At 44.6% G+C, this 22,707-nt stretch overlaps 1 protein-coding gene and 1 pseudogene across 1 annotated transcript in view; one reads left to right on the top strand and one right to left on the bottom strand.

Moving 5' to 3' along the window:
* Positions 1-22,707, bottom strand: part of FRAS1 (Fraser extracellular matrix complex subunit 1) — a 425,273-nt gene that overhangs the window by 189,904 nt on the left and 212,662 nt on the right. Inside the window, exons 16-17 of the mRNA XM_063458710.1 lie at positions 3,053-3,187; positions 873-1,013 (exon numbers count right to left, since the gene is read on the bottom strand). Coding sequence (XP_063314780.1) covers positions 873-1,013; positions 3,053-3,187 — 276 coding nt within the window. The remainder of the gene's footprint in view (positions 1-872; positions 1,014-3,052; positions 3,188-22,707) is intronic.
* Positions 22,363-22,611, top strand: LOC134615233 (small nuclear ribonucleoprotein F-like; annotated as a pseudogene).

Genomic DNA, 22,707 nt, shown 5'->3' with positions numbered 1-22,707 from the left:
TGTACGGTGCATAAGCATGTCTATTATTATAAAAATTGTGCTATTCCTCCATATCACACTATTGTCTGCATTGCAAAGCCGACTATTTCTGTTGTGGCGTTGTCGGTATCTTTGCACTACTTCACACAAAATAAAAAAGAAATAAATTACACACACATTTATCAATCTAACTACATACATACATACATATTTATCTTTCTCACAACTCGGTTTCCTTGCCAGGTGCAAACCTAATGAGTTAATCTTGATAAAGGTCCCATAAGCGTTAATCCACTCAAGTGGACTTTTTTTTGCAGCTATTTTTCCAGCTCAGCTATTTGGCTTAAAATTTGCAATCCCTTTGTCAGTCTGTCACCATTTCTAGATTAGCGAATAAGCACAATAAAAAACAGCAACTTGTTAAATTGTAGCAAATAGTAAAAATATATATGCCTATATTTTGTTAGCCTTACATTTTAATATGTGAAACTTAAAATAGATACCGTAAAGCTGTAACAGGGTCTGTGGCAATATTGCTTTAGGTTTAATAAAGGGAAAGGTTTTTCTCAGAGCAAATAAATTGAAATTGAATTCAAATCAAATAAAAAAAAGTCATAATGTTATACTGCTATGTAATATACGGTAGGTATAGAGATTGAAATAGTTATATTTGGATTAAAAGACAGGTCAGACAGACAGATACACCGACAGACAGTTTGTGGCTTCCAAATGAAGAGCTGTTGTGGGACTAGACACTGTGAATGACTATCATGTTTTGGATGCAAAATATATTGCGTTTATGTCGCATTTTTAATAAATGCGACATAAACCGTTATGAACACGGGAGTAAATAAATAAAAGAACACACAGAAAATAACATTTATGTGTCGTACCATTGCAGTAACTGCCATCAGAAAAATAGCCTTCTCCGCAGTTGCTGACGCATTGACCTTTTAGCAAGATCAGAGGAGGCACACAAGATAGGCACTGATTGGCTAATGGTCCAGAACATGAGCTACACTCCTTGTGACAGGCTGGAAAACAAACAAAAACAAAAAAAAGTCAAACCAAGTAAAAATCATCAGCTGTATAAAATTATGTAACGGTTGACATGGGAGTGTGCACACAGGAGACAAGATATCGCAAAATTACGGAGCAAGTGTAGAGGAAATGAGTTACCGTGAAGGTGGGGAGGAGAGATGGGATGGAGGCAGACAAAAAGGTGAAAACATTCTGGAGGAGGTAAGAGTGAGGGAACAATGTTTTGGAAGTTTCCAGTAGACTTTGGGTCACTTTAACCTTCAATATCTTATAATCATTAGTGGTCTTTACTTGCCAACCAGTTGGAAGTTAAATTTCAATTCAAGCCACAGGACGAAGGTTGATTTTTTTTGGTCAACATCTAGAAGGAGCCAATTAAAGGCCAATACGAACAGCAGACTGATCACTTGACTAACTTACTGACCAGGATGGTCAGTTTTCTAATGTGACCTCAATTTAAAGTGTCCAAACAATGTCAGCAGAAAGGCCAATGCATTTTCAATAATCCCTTCATTCCACTGTTAATTACTTGCATTAACAGTGGAATAATATATAATTTATAAATCGGTTAATATACACAATATTATTTCCTATTCCCAACCATATATAATTTATATACCTTACCCTCAAAATGGATTTTGAATATGCATCCACTGAGTCATTTACTTTTCTACTATACATATATTTTTTAAATGCCTCACACATATCCAGCTGTGATCTCCCTAAGCATCCATAGCCAATTGTCACTGGATCACTGGAGATAAAATAGTTCAGCCAAGCATTACCTTAACTTTTCCCCAGTAGGGGCAAATTGTCAAAATATATTAAAACATGCTTTATCCAAGCAAGTGGCAATCTGTGCTCTCAAGAAGAACATTAGCACAAATTGAAGTTTTATAGAACCAGAACTTAGAATGTGGAACAGAAATTCTCTTCCTATACCAGACTTTTACCTGTGAGTTGTCACTTGCATTATAACAAATGACATTAAATTAGCGATAATAGCTACTATTTATTGCTTGTCGTTCAGAATCATATCTCCATTGATTTGATTTCCAGAAGCTCATTGGCAAAAAAAAATACATGAATTTAATAAAAACTGACTGAGATCCATGATGGGTTTTCTGAAAATGCGCATCGGAGAAGAATAAATAATGTTGCAGGGTAATCGTTAAATACAGGAGTAGCTTCTTGCAACAATCAGCATGCAGAGGATGCGTTCTTCTGTGGCACATCATCTACATTTTTCAATGATTCCCCTGCTTCATTTCACAGCAGGTTCATATCATGTTGACTTCGACTTTTAACTGTATTCCTAGTCAGATATGGGAAATAAGAAGCCACTTAAATAAGTGGCTTAAATCTGAACTATTTTTTTTCCCGGCAGAAGGGTGTAATCAAACCTACTTGGTCTGCAAAGTTATTGCCAACGGAATGCATTTGTCCTTTTAATAAAATGTTTCTATTAAACGTGTCTGGGATGGCTGATTCAGACAATATAGTTATCTATCTTGGCAAAAAAAAAATGCAGTTTGAAGGATATTTTACAGTCTAATAAAAGAATAATGCTTTCTCAGTCAAAAGCAGAAGGAATATATTTATTGGTAAGTTGAAACAGTTCTCCTTCAGACGTTGTGGATAATTGTAAAATAATTAAATTTAAGATTTTTGCTTTGACATAAAATTTTAAATTCCATTGTCAATTCTTCAGAAATGTATAATGCAAAGTCACGTGTGACTACATTTAACAAGTTATACCCCTTCCTGAAAGTTAGTGTGATATGACACTGGGATTCTGCTAGCTATGACAATGATTTGATTCTTTGGGATAAGTTTTTCAAGTGATCTAACATTTTTAGACTAACAAAAAAAAAATAATAATAATAAAATATATCATATGTAAAAATATAATATTTACATATATCATACATAAAAATAAATCATAGCAGGGAATCACACACTAGTTCCCCCATGGGGCTTTTCGAAATATCAGCTTTATTTAGAAAACTAGGAGAAAAAAAATATTTCTTACCTGTACATAGACCTGAGCGGTCTGCGTAAAAACCTTCAGGACATTCTGGAACACATTTTCCTCTATGAAATGTACTGCCTTTGGCACATGCTAAACACGTGTCAGCTGAACACAATAGACATGAAGAATCACACACTAGAAGGAAAAGAAACAAAAACATATTTTATAAGAACTGTACTTGGACCCATTCTCTTTAATATTTTTATTAGTGCTATTGCAGAAGGTCTTGATGGTAAGGTATGTCTTTTTGCTGATGATACTAAGATATGTAACAGGGTTGATGTTCCAGGAGGGATAAGCCAAATGGCAAATGATTTAGGTAAACTAGAAAAATGGTCAGAGTTGTGGCAGCTGACATTTAATGTGGATAAGTGCAAGATAATGCATCTTGGATGTAAAAACCCAAGGGCAGAGTACAGAATATTTGATAGAGTCCTAACCTCAACATCTGAGGAAAGGGATTTAGGGGTGATTATTTCTGATGACTTAAAGGTAGGCAGACAATGTAAACGAGCGGCAGGAAATGCTAGCAGAATGCTTGGTTGTATAGGGAGAGGTATTAGCAGTAGAAAGAGGGAAGTGCTCATGCCATTGTACAGAACACTGGTGAGACCTCACACTTGGAGTATTGTACACAGTACTGGAGACCGTATCTTCAGAAGGATATTGATACCTTAGAGAGAGTTCAGAGAAGGGCTACTAAACTGGTTTATGGATTGCAGGATAAAACTTAAAGGAAAGATTAAAGGAACTTAATATGTATAGCTTGGAGGAAAGACGTGACAGGGGGAATATGATAGAAACATTTAAATACATAAAGGGAATCAACACAGTAAAGGAGGAGACTATATTTAAAAGAAGAAAAACTACCACAACAAGAGGACAGTCTTAAATTAGAGGGACAAAGGTTTAAAAATAATATTAGAGGGGGGCGGAGCCTGACAACCAAGGAGAGCGGACGCATGATCCAGAAGCTCCGAGCTGCAAACAACGAAAATCGGCGCATAAATAGCCATTACCACCCCCAAACGCCAACGATCATCTGTGGGAACACCTCATGGGTCGCAAACACAAAAAACACCCAGAAAAAACGGCCCCGGGGCTCACAATCGGTGAAATGTGGCAACACGCACGCGGCCTGAGCGGAGCCAATATGGCGGCGCTCCATGGAGGCTGCTCGGACTTCTCGGATGACGGCTCAGGGGGAGCCGAAGATGATTACCTCCAAGCTCCAGACCCGACACCGAGAACGAAGTCTGGGAAAAGCGCAGCAGACCCCGATACAAATTTGGTGACCACTGGGGTGCTTAAAGGACTGCTGGCGGAACTCCAGAAGAACATCCTCACGGATGTCACTGCTCTCCGGGAAGAACTACGAGGCCTCACAAGCCGCCTAACAACTCTTGAGGAAACCTCCCAGGAACAGCAGCGGACCATAGCCTCGCTGCATAAAGAAATCCAGGACCTGCGGCACCAAAATGCGCTGCATGAAAGAAAGTTCGCCGCCCAGGAAGACGCGAGCCGGAGGCTCAACATCAAGGTTAGGGGGATCCCGGATGGGATACCAGAGGGGGAACTGCCACGAGTGATTACCCGCATTCTACACGCTGTGTTACCCCCAGGCCCCGCCAAGGCTATTGCGCCCACAGCCATGTTCCGGATACCGAAATCCCCTAGAGCACCGCCAACAGCCACAAAAGACACCATACTGATCTTTCAGAACAGCACAGACAAAACAACGGTCCTCACCGCCCTCAAGGGAAAAACTCCCGTGCGGTTCGAGAACTCGGAGATCACCTTCTACACTGACCTGTCTCAGGGTACTCTGGCCTGGCGCAGATCTCTCCGGCCGTTCACCTCCATACTCCAACGCCATAGTATACAATATCGCTGGCGAGCCTCCACCACATTATTTGTGCAACATGACGGGAAAACGCACCAAATCCTGGGCATACAGGACGCTACCAACCTCCTACATACCTTAGGACTGCCTCGAGACTCGATCTCACAAGGGGAACCCCTGACCCCCATCCCCCAGACCCACAACTGGGATCCGGCAGGAACGGCCCCATTCATACCGCGGAATACCACACCAATTTCATACGCATCTGTCACTACCTAAACAGACACGCGGGGCATGTTGCCCACCCGCTATGACACCTCCGGATTGACCCTACAGGATTACCCTCCTTCCTTGCCCAGCAGACATATCTGCCTAACGGAACCATTAGCCAGACGGCCCCACAGACACCGCTCCCGATGGAGCACAGGACCTTCTTTTCTTTTTTTTTTTTTTTTTTCTTTTCTCTTTATGCTTGGCCCTCACGCTCTTTCCCAAGCTGTCCCCTGGTTGGACTGACCGATGTGTCTACATCCTAAACCACCCGGGACACACTGCATGTCTCTCCCCTCAGGACACTGCCAGGGTTTCTACCTTCAGGGATGACAGCGTTCCACGCCAACAGATCAGCATCAATGGCCGACACCGAGAAGCACAGCGGACATCTCCACACTATGGACGGCCGCTCAAGCGCCAATACTAGCCCATAATATGTACATTTTATAAATGTTACGGACATCCGTGAATCTTCCCTAAGCAAATACTGATCTGTTCCATCCCTTTATTTTTATGTTTTCATTCTATTATGTTTTCACACTTATATCTCCAGCCAAGATCTCCTGATCAGGACCAAACGCAGCTTTAGCTACACAGGCAACGACATACAATTACTTATGCAACACATGAATACCCATACAATCTTTCACCCTCTCGCAACCAATATACAAATTTATGCTTCGCCGGCACTCAGTCACACTGAGAATAGCCGTCTCCCTTAGTCGCCTGTACAGGCAACAACACCGACACAGGCAGGACCATAGGCTCATGCACTACTCATACACTACACTTTCTCTCTGCCTGTAATCAATAGTTTAGCTTGGCTACTTCTTGATCGATGTTAACGATGGAACTACAAATCCTGAAATGCCATCTGCCGACCAGGTACGCCAGCAACTAATACCAGATTTATCTCTCAAGTGTACAATATGTTTTTCCTCTTTATCTTATTTCTCATGAAACGTTCTCCCTCACCTCTCTGTGTAACTTAAGTGTTAATTGCATGTTTAGCTAAATTTCATCTGGAACCTAAGTCTGTCAAATGCTCAGTAATACCCAGCCAGATTTATTATGTTTCACAACAGGACATTTTTAGCCTGACAAAGCGTGCACCAGGGTAAAAAGGTAGCCGCCGCACCTAGAAGCTACTTATGTTAAAACAAATCCCAACAAGACACTTGCCGGGACTGTAAGATCACATTACCACGGACATAGCCCGTGACCTTATAACTTCGCTTTATACTGTTTCTCTACGTGTATTATTATTCGTAAATTTATTACTTTACCAGTAAACGTTGCTAGTTAGCTACCTGTCAGACACACACAGGACCGCCTCATATCAGGTTCTGCAGCTCACCCCCCCCCCCCATTAAGTCTACCCCAGGCAGAAATAAGGCACTACAGCACCCCACACGGCAGACGAGCGAGATTATAACACACCCGGGACCCAGACTCCTACCGAGCCATATTAATACCTACTGATGGGAATGGTGGGTACACCGCAGAGCTAAACACAACACTCCTTGACCCCACACCTCCTAGAAATGCTCTTTCCAGCATTAGGGGATTAACCCCGCAGCACATATGCCAGCAGAACAGATAGCTTTAACCAGCCTGACAAATACCAGGGGTCACAAGACTTATCCATAACCGTTGGCAGGAGCGTATATTTTAGAACGCATTGGCCACTTTACGGTTAACATACTTATCCAGCTACACCAAGCGTGTTTATTTTATTTTATTCTATTTTGTTTTATTTAAAAAAGTTCATAACTGTTAGTCTACGTTAATTCATAAATGTTAAATGTGCATCACATATCTGCTTAATTTTCCCTGAATGCATACATTTTCCAAGCCATATGCTACGATACGATGGGAAGGCCCAGGGGTGTTTATCGCGAGAAATAATATGTAGGCCTGCCTAACTGGGTCGCGACATGTTTAAACTTTTGCAAAACGCAACGAATGTGATGCTATACTATTGCCTGTTATCAAAGTTAAACGACTGCGCTACTTATTATTAGTTTGTACCTAACGAGGGTTCATCTGCATAACCTCTTGGTTATCTCAATATACTGAACATATACTTTATTTTACTATGTATAGTCACAGGGTGAGATAAGATTGTCTACATACTATAAAAACTAAAATTGTGCATGAACTCTTGCCACTGTATAACCTGTATACAACTTGTACGCTGTTGTGGCGTTTTGCTTTTGCAACATATTTACATGCACAACAAAAATAAAGAATTAAAAAAAAAAAAAAAAAAAAAATAAATGCATCTATTTCTAATACTGGAGTGTTCTTTTAAATAAAAACTAGCAGACTAAAGAATTACTTGAAATGTGACTGTACGAGATGTATTTGATAAAAAGTGATTTATGAAATGATCATGGTGTAAAATTTAGGTCAAATTTAAGTGAAAATAGTTTATGCAACTTTTTTTTCAATTTTTATTTCAATTTACCACAACTTACCATTTATTCAATTAACTCACTACATCAATTAATTTAAATGTTACTGTCCATACCATGCACCTGCTAAATCGTTATCAAAGCTACACTCACATAAATATGCTGAATGTGAAAAAAAAAAAAAAAAAAAAAAAAAAAAAAAAAAAAATAATATTTTATATATATAATAATATAATAATATAATAATATCTAATAATATTAGAAAGTATTACTTTACTGAGAGGGTAGTGGATGCATGGAATAGCCTTTCAGCTGAAGTGGTAGAGGTTAACACAGTAAAGGAGTTTAAGCATGCGTGGGATAGGCATAAGGCTATCCTAACTATAAGCTAAGGCCAGGGACTAATGAAAGTATTTAGAAAATTGGGCAGACTAGATGGGCCGAATGGTTTTTATCTGCCGTCACATTCTTTGTTTCTGTGTTTCAAATTATAAGAATATTGTACAAATAAAACATACTAACAATTTCATATGAATTGGACTTTAATGATGTAATTTATAAAACACAAGTGTTTAGAAAAGTTCTATAAAAAAAAAAAAGTTCTAAAAATGGAATGGTGGAAGACCAATCTGATCAATGCTGGCGTTGCGGGAGGAGAGGGGCACTGAAAATCATGTTTCAGTGTTTGCAGATGACACAAAACTTTGTAAGTAATACAATGTGAGCAGGATATTGCTTTGCTGCAGAGGGATTTGGATAGATTGGGGGACTGGGCACTAAAATGGCAGATGAAATTTAACGTAGAGAAATGCAACGGTATGCACTTCGGGGTTAAGAATGCACAAGCAACTTACACACTAAATGGTAGTGAACTAGGGATAACCGCACACGAGAAGGATTTAAGAATTGGTATACACAACAAATTAGGCAGCAATATGCAATGTGAATCTGCAGTTGCTAAGGCCAGTAAGGTTTTGTCATGTATAAATAAGGGCATAAATTCTCGGGATGAAAATACGTATAATTTTGCCTCTTTTTTTTTTTTTTTTTTTTTTTAATTCTTTATTTTTGTTGTGCATAAAATAAGGTACAGGATTTCAGTGATCACGACATTGCTTAGTGACAGAGGAGATATCCAAAGTTACATGTCTAAAAGAATAGATTAGACTGCACATTTTTTTAATGATAAAGACAGGCATAGTACACTGTGATGGCTTGTTAATAGTGTGATAGCGTACAGGTGAGTGATTTTGCCTCTGGTTCGGAAAGCGTTAAACTATAACTGGTTAGGTATATATGCAAGAGCCACAGCCAGGGCCGCCATCAGGGCATGACAACCATAACAGTTGTCATGGGCCCGGCGGTCCTGGGGGGCCCCGAGCCCCACATACTGCTTCAGTAAGTAATGGCTGAGCTGGGAAGTTAAACAATCTCCCCAGCCAGCCTGCACTCAGCAAGGGGCCCGCACAGCCGTCCGCGGGCCCCTGCTGCTACTAATCATGTCCTCCGTGCAGGGCACACTGAGGGACAGCTATAGGGGCCTTCCAAAGACCCCACTAGGCTGCCCCTCAGTGTGCCTGTCTCCAAACACAGCCTCACTGAGCTGCCTGTAACTGCTCAGGGCAGCTCCCTGCAGCTGGTTCTGCAGGAAGTGACATCACCAGTCACAGTGCAGAGTGAGCTGTGCGGAGCTGCCCTGAGCAGACTTACAGGCAGCGTGTCAGCATTGTGAGGTTCCTTCAGAAGAGGACCACCAGAGAGGTAAGGGTTGGGAGGGTTTTGGGAGCCTCTACCCCCCCTTGCTCCCACTGCATCCCCTACCCCCCTGCTCCCACTGCATCCCCTACCCCCCCTGCTCACACTGCATCCCCTATCCCCCCTGCTCCCACTGCATCCCCTATCCCCCTTACCCCCCTTGCTCCCACTGCATCCCCTACCCCCTTGCTCCCACTGCACCCCCTACCCCACTGCTCCCACTGCACCCCATATGCCCCCTGCTCCCACTGCACCCCCTATGCCCCCTGCTCCCACTGCACCCCCTATGCCCCCTGCTCCCACTGCATCCCCTATGCCCCCTGCTCCCACTGCATCCTCTATGCCCCCTGCTCCCACTGCATCCCCTATGCCCCCTGCTCCCACTGCATCCCCTATGCCCCCTGCTCCCACTGCATCTCCTATGCCCCCTGCTCCCACTGCATCCCCTACCCCCCTTGCTCCCACTGCATCCCCTACCCCCCTGCTCCCACTGCATCCCCCTACCCCCTGCTCCCACTGCATCCCCCTACCCCCCTGCTCCCACTGCATCCCCTACCCCCTGCTCCCACTGCATCCCCCTACCCCCTTGCTCCCACTGCATCCCCTACCCCCGTGCTCTCATTGCATCCCCTACCCCCCTGCTCCCACTGCATATCCCCTACCCCCTGCTCCCACTGCATCCCCTACCCCCCTGCTCCCACTGCATCCCCTACCCCCCCTTGCTCCCACTGCATCCCCTACCCCCCTTGCTCCCACTGCATCCCCTACCCCCCTTGCTCCCACTGCATCCCCTACCCCCCTTGCTCCCACTGCATCCCCTACCCCCCTTGCTCCCACTGCATCCCCTACCCCCCTTGCTCCCACTGCATCCCCTACCCCCCCTTGCTCCCACTGCATCCCCTACCCCCCTTCTCCCACTGCATCCCCTACCCCCCCTGCTCCCACTGCATCCCCTACCCCCCCTGCTCCCACTGCACCCCCTACCCCCCTGCTCCCACTGCATCCCCTACCCCCCTGCTCCCACTGCATCCCCTACCCCCTGCTCCCACTGCATCCCCTACCCCCCTGCTCCCACTGCATCCCCTTCCCCCCTGCTCCCACTGCATCCCCTACCCCCTGCTCCCACTGCATCCCCTACCCCCCTGCTCCCACTGCATCCCCTACCCCTCTGCTCCCACTGCATCCCCTACCCCCCCGCTCCCACTGCATCCCCTACCCCCTGCACTGTGCGCAATGGTAGGGTTTCGCTTTTGGTAGTGGCTAGTGTGCTACCCAACTGCTCCCACTGCAGCTCCTATTACCCTTTGCACCCACTACAGCCTCTATTCCCCCCTGTACACTCTGCAGCCCCTTCCACTCACACCCTTTACAGCCCCTTCCTTTCGGCACCCTCTGCAGTCCCTACCCCTTTGCACGCACAAACATAAAGGGACACTATAGTTACCAGAACAACTACAGCTTAATTTATATTATACAGCTTAATGTAGTTGTTCTGGTGAGTATAGTCTACCACTGCAGGGTTTTTGCTGCAAAGACTGCCTTTTCAGAGAAAATGCAGTGTTTACATTGCTGCCTAGGAACACCTAGGCGCTTCCTGTGTCAGTGTTGCAAAATGTGCAGCACTGACATTCAACATCTCCATGCTCTGCATGTCGACGCTGAACGCTTGTCATAGAGAAGCACATAAATATATATATATATATATATATATATATGTGCGCAGATGGCCCCCTGCTACCTGTACGACGAAGTGGGGGCCCAGCAGCAAACTCTGTCCTCCTTTCCAGCTGCTCTCTGTCTAACTTTCCTGCACCCTGCGGCTGCCAGAGCGTTGCCACGGGTTACTATGGCAACGCTCCGCACAGCACACAGGCCTGTCTTGTGAGATTTAGTCAGAGAGGAGCTGGAAAGGAAGACAATGTGTGCTGCTGGGCCCCCTCTTCAATGTACCGCGGCTGGCTCCCTCCACCATGCCACTGGATCAACAGGAAATGCGATCTCCCCCTCCCTGGCACAGAAAGAACCAGGGAGGGGGGAATAAAATTGAAATATACACAAATAAATAAAATAATACTCCCCTTCCCCCTATTTTACACACACACACTGAATCCTTACAAGCACACTCTGCACTACACACACACACTACATTCACTCAACACACTCTGCACTACACACACACTACATTCACTCAACACACTCTGCACTACACACACACACTACATTCACTCAACACACTCTGCACTACACACACACTACATTCACTCAACACACTCTGCACTACACACACACTACATTCACTCAACACACTCTGCACTACATTCACTAAATACACTCTGCACTACACATACACTACATTCACTAAAACACTCTGCACTCACTACAAACACTACATTTACTAAACACACTCTGCACTACACACACACACACACTACATTCACTAAACACACTTTGCGCTACAGACACACTACATTCACTATACACTCTGCACTACATTCACTATACACTCTGCACTACATTCACTATACACTACATTCACTATACACTCTGCACTACATTCACTATACACTACATTCACTATACACTCTGCACTACATTCACTATACACTCTGCACTACATTCACTATACACTCTGCACTACATTCACTAAACACACACTGCACTACACACGCACTACATTCACTAAACACACTTTGTACTACACACACACTACATTCACTATACACACGTTTCACTCACTACAAACACACTACATTCACTACAAACACACTACATCCACTACAAAAACACACACTCTGCATTCACTATACACACACCTGCATTCACTACACACACACTCTGCATCTAATGCATGCATACAAACATTACATACATTACACAAACGTACAATCTGCATCCACTATATACACTGCATCCATGACACACATACTGCATCCACTATACACACTGCATCCATGACACACATACCGCATCCACTATACACATTCTACATCCACTATACACACTGCATCCATGACACACATACCGCATCCACTATACACACACACTTCATCCTTGTGGGCGGACTCGGGGCTGGCCCCGGGGGCCCAGATCTTGAGCTGTGTCAGGGGCCCTAAAATTTCTGATGGCAGCCCTGGCCACAGCACCTACATTTAGTTCCATATTGTACAAGCTCAAGATATATTAGTAACAAGCTGAAACAGGCTTGTTGACATATCCACTGTGATATCAGGTGCTAGATTAGTGAGCGGAGGAGGCTACCATGTAGGGGAAACAGCAGCACTTCCAGGCTCAAGCGCTATAATTAAACATATGCTTTGACATGCTTTGTGTGCATTTTTCAAGTTAGGTGCGTTAAGCCTGAGTTTGGGTTTCTGGGTCTGGGTCTCCGGTTTGGCGGCTAGAGGCATTATAGGGACATTATAGGCATTATGTAGTAAGGCTCTTTAACCCCGGAGTCTGGGGGGAGGGTGGGGAGTGAGGTGTTTTTTGCAGTGCACGTATATGTGCCATTTGTGACTTCGCCATTAAGGTGTCGGCCGGGTGCCCTGTAGGTTGTGCCAGGTCGAAGGGTCTGCGAGGTCGGGGTATCGTGCAGTCTGTGTGTTAAGTGGTAAGTATATTTGAGCTGCAGCGGTTTGCAGACTAGATGGTTAACCTATGACACGGCATTAGGCATAAAAAGTGAATGACGTACAAATGTACAACTGGCATACAAATTATACATCAAATTATATACAAAAGGTGGAGGACATTGCATAAGTCAGTGTAATATAAATCCGGCCGGTGCCTTTACTAGTACCTTGTGACGGACCGTTTTTTCCCACATTAAGAATCGGGTGGGTGCATAGTACTGCTTCCTGCTGGGACTGCCTGTCCCGATGGGGTGAACGGTGCTATGTTGGCGACATCCCACCGGTGTGGCGTTCTCGTCTTGGCGCCTGCCATAGGGCGAATGCCTAGTGCTTGTAAAAACTGTGGTGCCTCCGCCGGTGTTGTCAGTCAGTGGCTTTGCCCTTCTCGTGTGGCAATTAGCGTTCAGGGGTATGTCCGCTGCTCTCAATTGTGTTGTGGTTTCTTTCAGGGATGCAGCGTCTGGCGGCTCAGGCCTTGGTAGAAGTATACGGTAAGGTCCTCGAAAGCGTAAGGGGTCTGGCCCCTGACAGCACGGAGGAATCCGTCTTTGTCTGAGCAGGATTTGAAGCTCATTATGACATCCCTTGCGGAGTCTGGGGCATTGGGTGGGCGCCCTGGTATGGGAAATAGGCTGTCTAGGGTCAGTCCTTTGGAAGATGGAAGGGCAGCCTGTAGCAGCCTCTTTATGAGGAGCGGCAGTTCGTCTGCTGTCACAGTGTCTGGGATCCCCCTCACCTTGATATTTCTCTGTCTCGCCATATCTTCAAGCTGCCCCACTCGAGTGTTCAGTTGTGAGCATGTGGTTACTAGCTCCTGCGTTTGCTTTGCCGTGGCGTCGTGCTGGGCTCTCAAGTCCTGGACTACTTCTTCCGTGGCTTGCATGCGGCCTGTAAGTATGCTCAGCTCCGTCTTGAGGCCTGCTAATTCTGCCATGAAGAAGGCCTTAAGGTCAGTCACCATGCCTGATAGGTCGGCCTTAGTGGCTAGTGGTGGTTCTGACTGACTTGGTGGTGCAGTTTGTTGCTTCCGTTGGGGTGTCTGGGTTGGCGTATCGCTCAGGTACTCATCCTCTGAGGCAGAGAGTGGCACCATCCCCATGGTTTGAAAGATGCCATTTTGGGTCTGCAAGCCTGGGACAAGAGTTGCCCGATATCGTGGGTATGTCCCGCGGATGACCCTTGGGGTTTCCGTGAGTGTTTCCCTATAGTGTGCTGACTCTCCCTCAGTCTTTCCCCGGCTTATGGAGGTAGTTTTTGAGGATTCTTTGGCAGTTTTGCCGTAGTAATGTCGGAGCTCAGGTTTCATGTGACTTGTCGGCTTGACAGTTAGCTCCGCCCCCCCTAATTTTGCCTCTTTATAAATCACTGGTAAGACCACAGTGATTTTGGGAACCTGTTCTAAAGAAGGATATCATGGCACTAGAAAAAGTACATTGACGAGCTACAAAATTGATAAAAGGAATGGAGCATTTTAGTTACGAAGAAAGGTTAAAAAATGTAAATCTCTATAGTTTGGAAAAACAGCACCTCAGAGGGGATATGATAACATTATACAAATATATTCGAGGCCATTCATAAAATAATCTATTCATAAACAAGGCTATAGATAGGAGACAAGGTCACGCATTTAGGCTGGAAGAAAGGAGATTTCATCTAAGGCAAAGAAAAGGTTTTTTTACAGTAAGATCAATAAGGATATGGAATTCTCTGCCTGAAGAGGTGGTTTTATCAGATGTTTAAACCGCAATTGGATAAATACTTGCAAAAACATAACGTACAGGGATATAATTTCTAATTAATGAGGTAATAACTGCTTGATCCAAGGAGACATCTGACTGCTATTTTGGGGTCAAGAATGAATTTTTTCCTAGATTGTTGCAAAATTGGAAGCGCTTCAGACTGTTTTTTTTTTTGCCTTCTTTTGGATCAACAGCAAAAACATTCAGGAAGGCTGAACTTGATGGATGCAAGTCTCTTTTCAGCTATGTAACTATGTAACAATGCACGTCTGGTGGGGGTGCAGGGTACATCAACCCTTTTGGAAACTGGTTCACACAATACTAGGCAAGGTATAAGACGAAAACACAGAGTTTGGATCAGCAGCGATGCTTCTGTTAAAACACTACCTTGACTATTTCCAAATACAACAAATCGCTAGCTATCTTTTTATTCTTCCCCCCTCCCTTTCTATCTCTTCTAGTCTTTCTATCTTTGTTTCTAAATAAGTCATTAAAATCAAGATTACTGCTGGGAGCTAAAGTTTAGTATACTGCCGAGGCAGACATGGCTCTCAACTTAACCATTTAGGTCCGATAATAGCCAGTCATATTCCCTACTGATGGTTATGTGCTGCTATGTCAGCCAGGAGAAAACAAAGTAATAATCCGAAGTCTGTGGAGTATGCTTGTTTTCACCTCACACAAATATGCACGTCTGTAGAATTTGAATAATGGTATGTTGTATTACCGACATAATGCAAGAGCTCACTTGTGCAACTTGTAATGTACCCAGTAAGGTTTAATACACTATTTATAGATGATTTTCAATGTTTTTTTGTGATAGTTCCCATTTAAAGGTAAACATCATTCAAAAAGATGTTTGGTGCAGGCGTTTTTAAATATTTATGTTTATGATTTTTGTAGGCTTCACCAATTTACCTGTGTTCCATTAGCACCCATAACTCCCCCCTGCTTCTACCATACCTCCCAACATCAGTTGTCTCAGAATCACTGGTAGGTGCTGCCTGTCCATCATGCAGACCCACTGAGACCCGACTATGCAGGAGCACTGTTTCATTTCTCCATGCAGGGTTCTAGTGCTAAAGATGCATTAGTGCAATGTATGTTGGGTACATTTCCCTGGTGTCCCCAAAAGCAAGGCAGCAGGGAACTAAGGCGGGACAGCAGCTGAACATCAGGACTGTCCTGCAAAAATCGGGATGGTAGGGAGGCATGCTTCTACTGATCTATACACCAAAATTACATCATTAAGCCAACGTTGTTTTTGTGCTTTGCGTGTCCCTATAGTTTTCTTTTTCTCCCATCAAAAAATATTTATTACGCATAAGGGATAAGTAAATATAATAATATAATTATTATTTAATAAAACATGAAAGAAAAAATCATGTGTAAGTGATTTCCTTTCTTTTTTATGTGTATATGTGATAGCCGTTACTAAAAAAATATGTAACACATCTATATCAGTAATGTTTCCATAAACAGTGATGTTGCCTCCAAGTAAAATCCTTTAAGCATTTCCCCTGTGAGTACAGTGCAGTAAGAATATGAAGTACTGTTCTGACAGCACAGATCACTAACCGGACTGATGGACAGATGGACTAAAGCAGAGCATCAAGCCATCTGCCGGCGTGTGATGTCTGTCTCCTTTGCTGTACACAAGTGGATGTGTCAGTTTTCAGGATCTGTCCAGTTTTACATGAAGCGACTTAGGGAACCAAATAATGGCCATAAACAAGACAAAAAGCTACACAGCTGCCTATAGGCAACCACATTTTTGACTAAACATGCTGATATTTCAGTATAATATATCCGAGGATATTTGTACCGTACACGTATTTTCATGGTATGGCAGTGAAAGTGTTAATTAATATCAAGAAAGAGTTTGCTACATGATGCAATACAATTGTTAACTATCTAAGTAGGGATCAAAGACAATAGTACTATTCCAGGAATTGTGGTGAAAGTGTCAGCTGTCTATCTCTAGGTAAGGGGGTAAAAGCATTGGCTCTGTGTATGAATAGTTTATTAGCAATACAAATGGTAAAAAATTAGGGGTGTGAGTGGGGGTGTGGCCGGAGAAGAGCTCTTCTAACTTACAAATAATACTTTATACAATAAAAATGTCATTTATAACATGAACAATGTATCCTGTGTCAAACACATTATTGACTTGATTCCAGCACCAATTTCCCTCGAGGCTAAGTTGCGGTCTACCTCCTCCAACGTCATCAGATTGGGGGACCTAATGTGCATGCGTGCCAAGCGCCGCACACGCATTTAGGCCTTCCCCTTAGGAAAGCATTGCCTCTAAGGCGTGTTCGCTGATGATAGATGTCCTCATGCAAGGCGTGAGCATTAGGCATAGGAAAGCTTTGCTTCGAAGCTTTCCTTTGGGTTTTCCTCTGGCGCTGGATATCTTCATGCAAAGTGTGAGAAAGTCCAGCATCGTTTCACGGAATCAAACTCTGTGAAACTCCAGGAAGCGCCTCTAGTGGCTGTCTGTCTCTGTACAGCCACTAGAATAAGCATTGCAATTACTTTAAAACTGCAATGTTTTAGATTGCATTACTAAACGGGACAGGTGCACTGCACCCAGACCACTTTAATGAGAAGAAGTGCTCTGGCTGCCTAGTATCCCTTTGAAGACACATTACTGCGAGTATTATTGCTGTGGAGCTCTGTTATACACTCAGACACACCAACAATAGGGAGCTTCTTGAAAAGAGGTACATTAGAATGTAAAATAGGGAAAGAGGGATATTGGCCCAAAATAGGAGCTGGCAGGGGAGGGCTGGCAGCCTTAGGCCTGGTGGGCAAAACCAGTCAAGTGGCCCATTGCGCCACTAAATCAGTTCACCGTCCATGCCCACCTTTTTCTGGTTTTATAACGGATATTGATGTTATGCTAATCAGTAGCTCTTTGCCATACCCGCTCCTTCACGGCTCTGACTTTCAATGTTGTCAGAGCACAGGCTGAGAATCTCTGAGCCTGTGCTCTGACTCACTAACTGAGCGCCGGAACCACGAGGGAGAGGATATGATCTGACTGCACCTACTGCTGGTGCGCACCAGTGGGCCACCAGTGAATCGTTTAAATTAAATATGCTGGTGTACCCAACTTGTGAGCTGTGTTGGCAGCCAGGCGCCTCTGTTGTCATGGCACCCTGCGTGACCGCACAGCTTGCCCACCCTAACGGCTGGCCCTGCTGACACACACTGATGTTACTACTTAGACATCCCTCAATATTAATACAGAGATGAGAGTAAACACCAATAAACTGTGGAAACAGAGCTGATCCCCCTCAAATTTATAAAGGTTTGCTTAGAGGATTTATTCAAGATTAAATCATGCCTCCTCCTCTCTCCCCCATGCGCTGCTCTGTAGGCTGGGAGGAAGTGAAGAGTAATCACAGTCTCCCAGCACAACGCCACCTGTGGCTGCATGGGGAACAGCTGTTTAATGTAATGCTTGCAGGACGGCCAGCTGCCGCAGAACCTCTTTGTTTCCGTCTCTGCAAAGGGCTCTAGGCACTGCTTGTTGTGAGTGTGAGCCACTGTAAATTAGGGGCAGAGGGCACTTGCACTGCGGTCAAGACAGGTCTGGGCAGGAGGAGAGTGCAGTGCAATCAGTGCACTCCCCTCCTGTGGGTCACCAGTAGACTGGTGCACCTGCCCAGGATCAGAGCCTGTGCAAGGATTTTTGCCGCCCTAGACAAAATCTAAATTTGCCGCCCCCCCCCCCATGTGACATCACAATGCCCCACCCATATGATCTGCCATATGAACTAATGCCAGTGCTGCACACAGTGTGTGTTTACATTAAAAAGCCTGCAGGGACCAGCTATAGACACCAGAACCACTTCATTAAGCTATAGTGTCCCTTTAATGTGAGGTAAATTATAGATTAGTGTCACTGATAATATACTAGATTGCCTACTTACAATTAGATGAGGATGATGATGGGCTGCAGTTTGGCTCCACTGGTCTGGTGTAGAACAGGACCTCTGGAGGCTGTTTGCAACTGTGGTCACAAAATTCAACGTTCTGGGAGAATTGGAAGCAGCTCCATTTTTTGGGGGCCTCTTACACAGCTCAAGGTCTGGGCCCCAGTGCCTGACGGTGAGTATGCCCATAAGGCCCACTCATAAGTCCACTTATATGTTCCACCCACCCATGAGCTCGCTCACAGGGAGTGGAGTGTGTAGGGGATGTGTTATGTGTTATCTCATATGTGTGCTTATGGTATGTAGTGTATAGGGATACCAGTTTGTGCAGGTGATGCAGTGTGTTTGTGTGTAGTGGAAGCAGTGTGTATTTGTGTATAAGGGATGTATTATGTGTTTCTGGTTGTGTGTGAGGGATGCATTGTGTGAATCTGTGTTTGTATGCATAAGGGATGCAAGGTGTGTGTCTGTATGTGTGTGCATTGAGTGTAAGAGATGCATTGTGTTTCTGTGTGTATGTAAGAAAAACAGTGTGTGTGTTTGCATGTGTGTGTAAGGGTTTGCATTGTATGTTTCTGTGTAAGGGTTTGCATTGTATGTTTCTGTGTATGTGTGCAAATGATGCATTGTCTTTGTGTGTAAGGGTTGCATTGTGTGTGTGTGTAATGGATGCATTGTGTGTTTCTCTGTGTGTAAGGGAAGCATGTTCTGTTTCTGTGTATGTATAGGGATGCATTGTGTGTTTCTGTGTATGTATAGGGGTGCATTGTGTGTTTCTGTGTATGTATAGGGATGCATTGTGTCTGTGTGTGTGTGCGCATAGTGTTAATGAGCTCCCTGTCTTGCCCCCTGTCCTATAGAGCTGTCCCTTCTGTCCCTTAGAGCTCTCCCCTGCCCCTTAGTGGTCTCTCCTCTCCCCCACCCTCCCCTAGCGGTCTCTTCTCACACTCACCCACCCTCCCTGTGCTCTTCTCATCCCCCCTCCACCCTCCCTGTGTTCTTCTCACTCCTCCCTCTGTGTGTTCTCACCCCCCCTGTGTTCTTCTTACCCACCCCCTCCCTGTGTTCTTCTTACTCCCCCCCTTGTTCTTCTTAACCCCTTCTTCTTATTACTCCCCCCTTCTTCTTACCCCCCTTCTTCTTCTTAACCCTCCTACTTCTTCTTACCCCCTCTTCTTCTTCTTACCCCCTCCTTCTTCTTCTTACCCCTTCCTTCTTCTTCTTACCCCTTCCTTCTTCTTCTTACCCCCTTCTTCTTATTACTCCCCCTTCTTCTTCTTACCCCCCTCTTCTTCTTACCCCTTCTTCTAATTACTCCCCACTCTTTTTCTTACTCCCCCCTTCTTCTTCTTACCCCCCTCGTTCTCACTTCCCCCTTCTTTTTACTCCCCCCTCTTATTATCCCCCTCCCCTCTTCTTACTCCCTCTCTTCCCTCTTCTTACTCCCCCCTCCCCTCTTACTCCCCCTCCCCTCTTCTCACTCTCCCCCCTCCCCTCTTCTTACTGTCCCCCCTCCCCTCTTCTTACTGTCCCCCCTCCCCTCTTTTTACTCTCCCCCTCCCCTCTTTTTACTCTCCCCCCTCCCCTCTTTTTACTCTCCCCCCTCCCCTCTTCTTACTCTCCCCCCCTCCCCTCTTCTTACTCCCCCCTCCCCTCTTTTTACTCTACCCCCCTTCTTCTTACTCTCTCTCTCCCCCCCCTTCTTCTTACCCCCTCCCCTGTAAGTGGCCGAGCTGCACTCCGGTCCGCGGTCCCGGCCGGAGTGATAGGAAGGTGCTCAGTGTGCACCTTCCTGTCAGTCCGGCCGGGTACAGGAAACAGAAACTCCTGTTCCGCGCGGAACAGGAGTTTCTGTTTCCTGTACCCGGCCGGACTGACAGGAAGTGCACACTCAGTGTGCACCTTCCCATCACTCCGGCCGGGACCGCGGACCGGACTGCAGCTCGGCCACCTACAGGGGAGGGGAGGGAGGGAAAAGCAGCTGCAGCCGTCTGAGCGCTCTTTACAGAGCGCTCGGCGGCTGCAGCATTTAAAGGGCCGGCCCGCCGTGGCCGGTCCTAAAATAATTTCGGGCGGCCTGGGGGGCAATTGCCTCCCTGCCCCCCGGCCCAGCCCGCCCCTGGGAGCTGGGCCTCCTAAATAGGAACACTTAGGTGGTATGGCAATGGAAGAGTTAACGATCTGGTTTAAGTAAAGCAAGAATTTTTACAGATCAGATATTTGTGCCTAAATTGTGACCTTTAGGTTTCCCCTAGCTGCTGTTCCGAGTCCAGTGAATAATCCTGACCGTGTAAAGCAAATCTATTGAACTATGGCAATAAAAGAGTTAATTCCATAGTTTGAGCCAGGCAGTGAATGTAATAATTCGAATGAGATTTATCTTTCTTGTTAAAGCAGTATATTTGTGAAGAAATATAGCTAGCTGCCTTACTCATTCAGTGAACAGTTGACTGTCACATTAATCAGTGCTACATAGCACAGCAGATATATATATACAGAATGCTTCTGTGAGAGAAATATCCCAACAAGCACTTTACTAATCTAATTGATTCATCCGTTGGTGCAATATAAAGTGTAATGTTCATGCGCAATAAAAAAATAACACCCATATACCAAGAGAACACCATCACCTTCTTAGAATACAAAATATTACTTTTAGGGAGCAAGGACTTAAATGAGTATCATTTTAAATGGCTAGGAAAATAATAAACTGCAAAACCATGTCTGGGATTGGAGCAGCAAATATATCAAACACTCAAATGGCTATTCTACATTTGGTACTGCAAATAACATTGCTGTAAGTCAAATGTAGGTGTATGTAAAAGTACAAAACAGCAGTAGTAGATACATGTAACGATTTCACAGAAGAGAAAGTAAATGTTAATATAGAAGATAATTCAAATACCTAGAATATACATTCAAAGTCCTAAGTGACTCATGAAAATCAATACTTAAAAGGACACGATAGGCACCCAGACCACTTCAGCTCATTGAGGTGGTATGGGTGCTGTGACCCTTTTGCACTTAGTGCTGCAATGTAAATAAAACATTGCAGTTCCAGAGAAACTGCAATGTTTACATTGCAGCTCTAAGTCTGCCCTCTGTGGCTGTCTAACAGACAGCCACTGGGGGCGCTTCCAGAATCCAAACAGACGTTTGGTCCATTATCTGATGCTGGACGTCCTCACGCTGTGCATGAGGACCTCTAACGTCAGATTTTCCCCCTAGGAAAGCGTTAGGTCTCCCCTGCCGGCTGACGTTGGTGGGGGAGGAGCGTAGGCGGAGCCTGATCCAGCGTCGAGGTACAAGAGCAAGATGTCTGAACAAGTGAAACCCTCTTCCCTGCGTTCTTTCTTTACCATGCTGCTCAGTGACTGAAGGTGATGGCATAAGACATAATTTTGTAACTAGTACAGTAGGCCAAAGCAGAAGAGTGATCTTTGCCAGATAATGCACAGAATATCATAATGACTGAGCCTTTATAATGAAAAAGAAAATAACAATGAAAAAAAATGGTCAGTCTTTGTATTGCAGGGGAACAATGGGAAAATGTAGAAATAAGGATGTTAGCCATTCCTCTTTAAATACTTTGTTATCACTATTTCCAGCTGTGCTCTTCCAGTGTGCTCTCCTGGATGACTTGGAGACAAAATGTTGTCATTTTGCCTCAGTTGCTTTCGGGATCAGGATTGACTGTATTATTTATCATGAGTTTACCAATGAACCCAAAGCCATTTCTCAATGGCCTTACCAGCAAACCAGTCATGGTGAAGCTAAAGTGGGAAATGGAGTACAAGGGGGACTTGTTTCTGTGGATGGGTATATGAACATGCAGCTTGCTAACACAGAAGAATACATAGATGGTGCATCGTCTGGACATCTTATGTTGTAACAATGTACTATATAAAGATGGTGTCAAACAGGAGGAGGAAGATGGTGAGAATACATTTCCATGACCATAAAATAAAACTTCACCTTTATTTCTGAAAGCTTTTTTCTTTTTACACTGTTTTAACAGGGTTCGGTTTTTGGAAAATGTGTCCTTTATTTTG

This window comes from Pelobates fuscus, chromosome 6 (assembly GCF_036172605.1).
Source record: "Pelobates fuscus isolate aPelFus1 chromosome 6, aPelFus1.pri, whole genome shotgun sequence".
Classification (NCBI taxonomy): Eukaryota; Metazoa; Chordata; class Amphibia; order Anura; family Pelobatidae; genus Pelobates; species Pelobates fuscus.
This window is presented reverse-complemented; position numbering and strand designations above follow the sequence as displayed.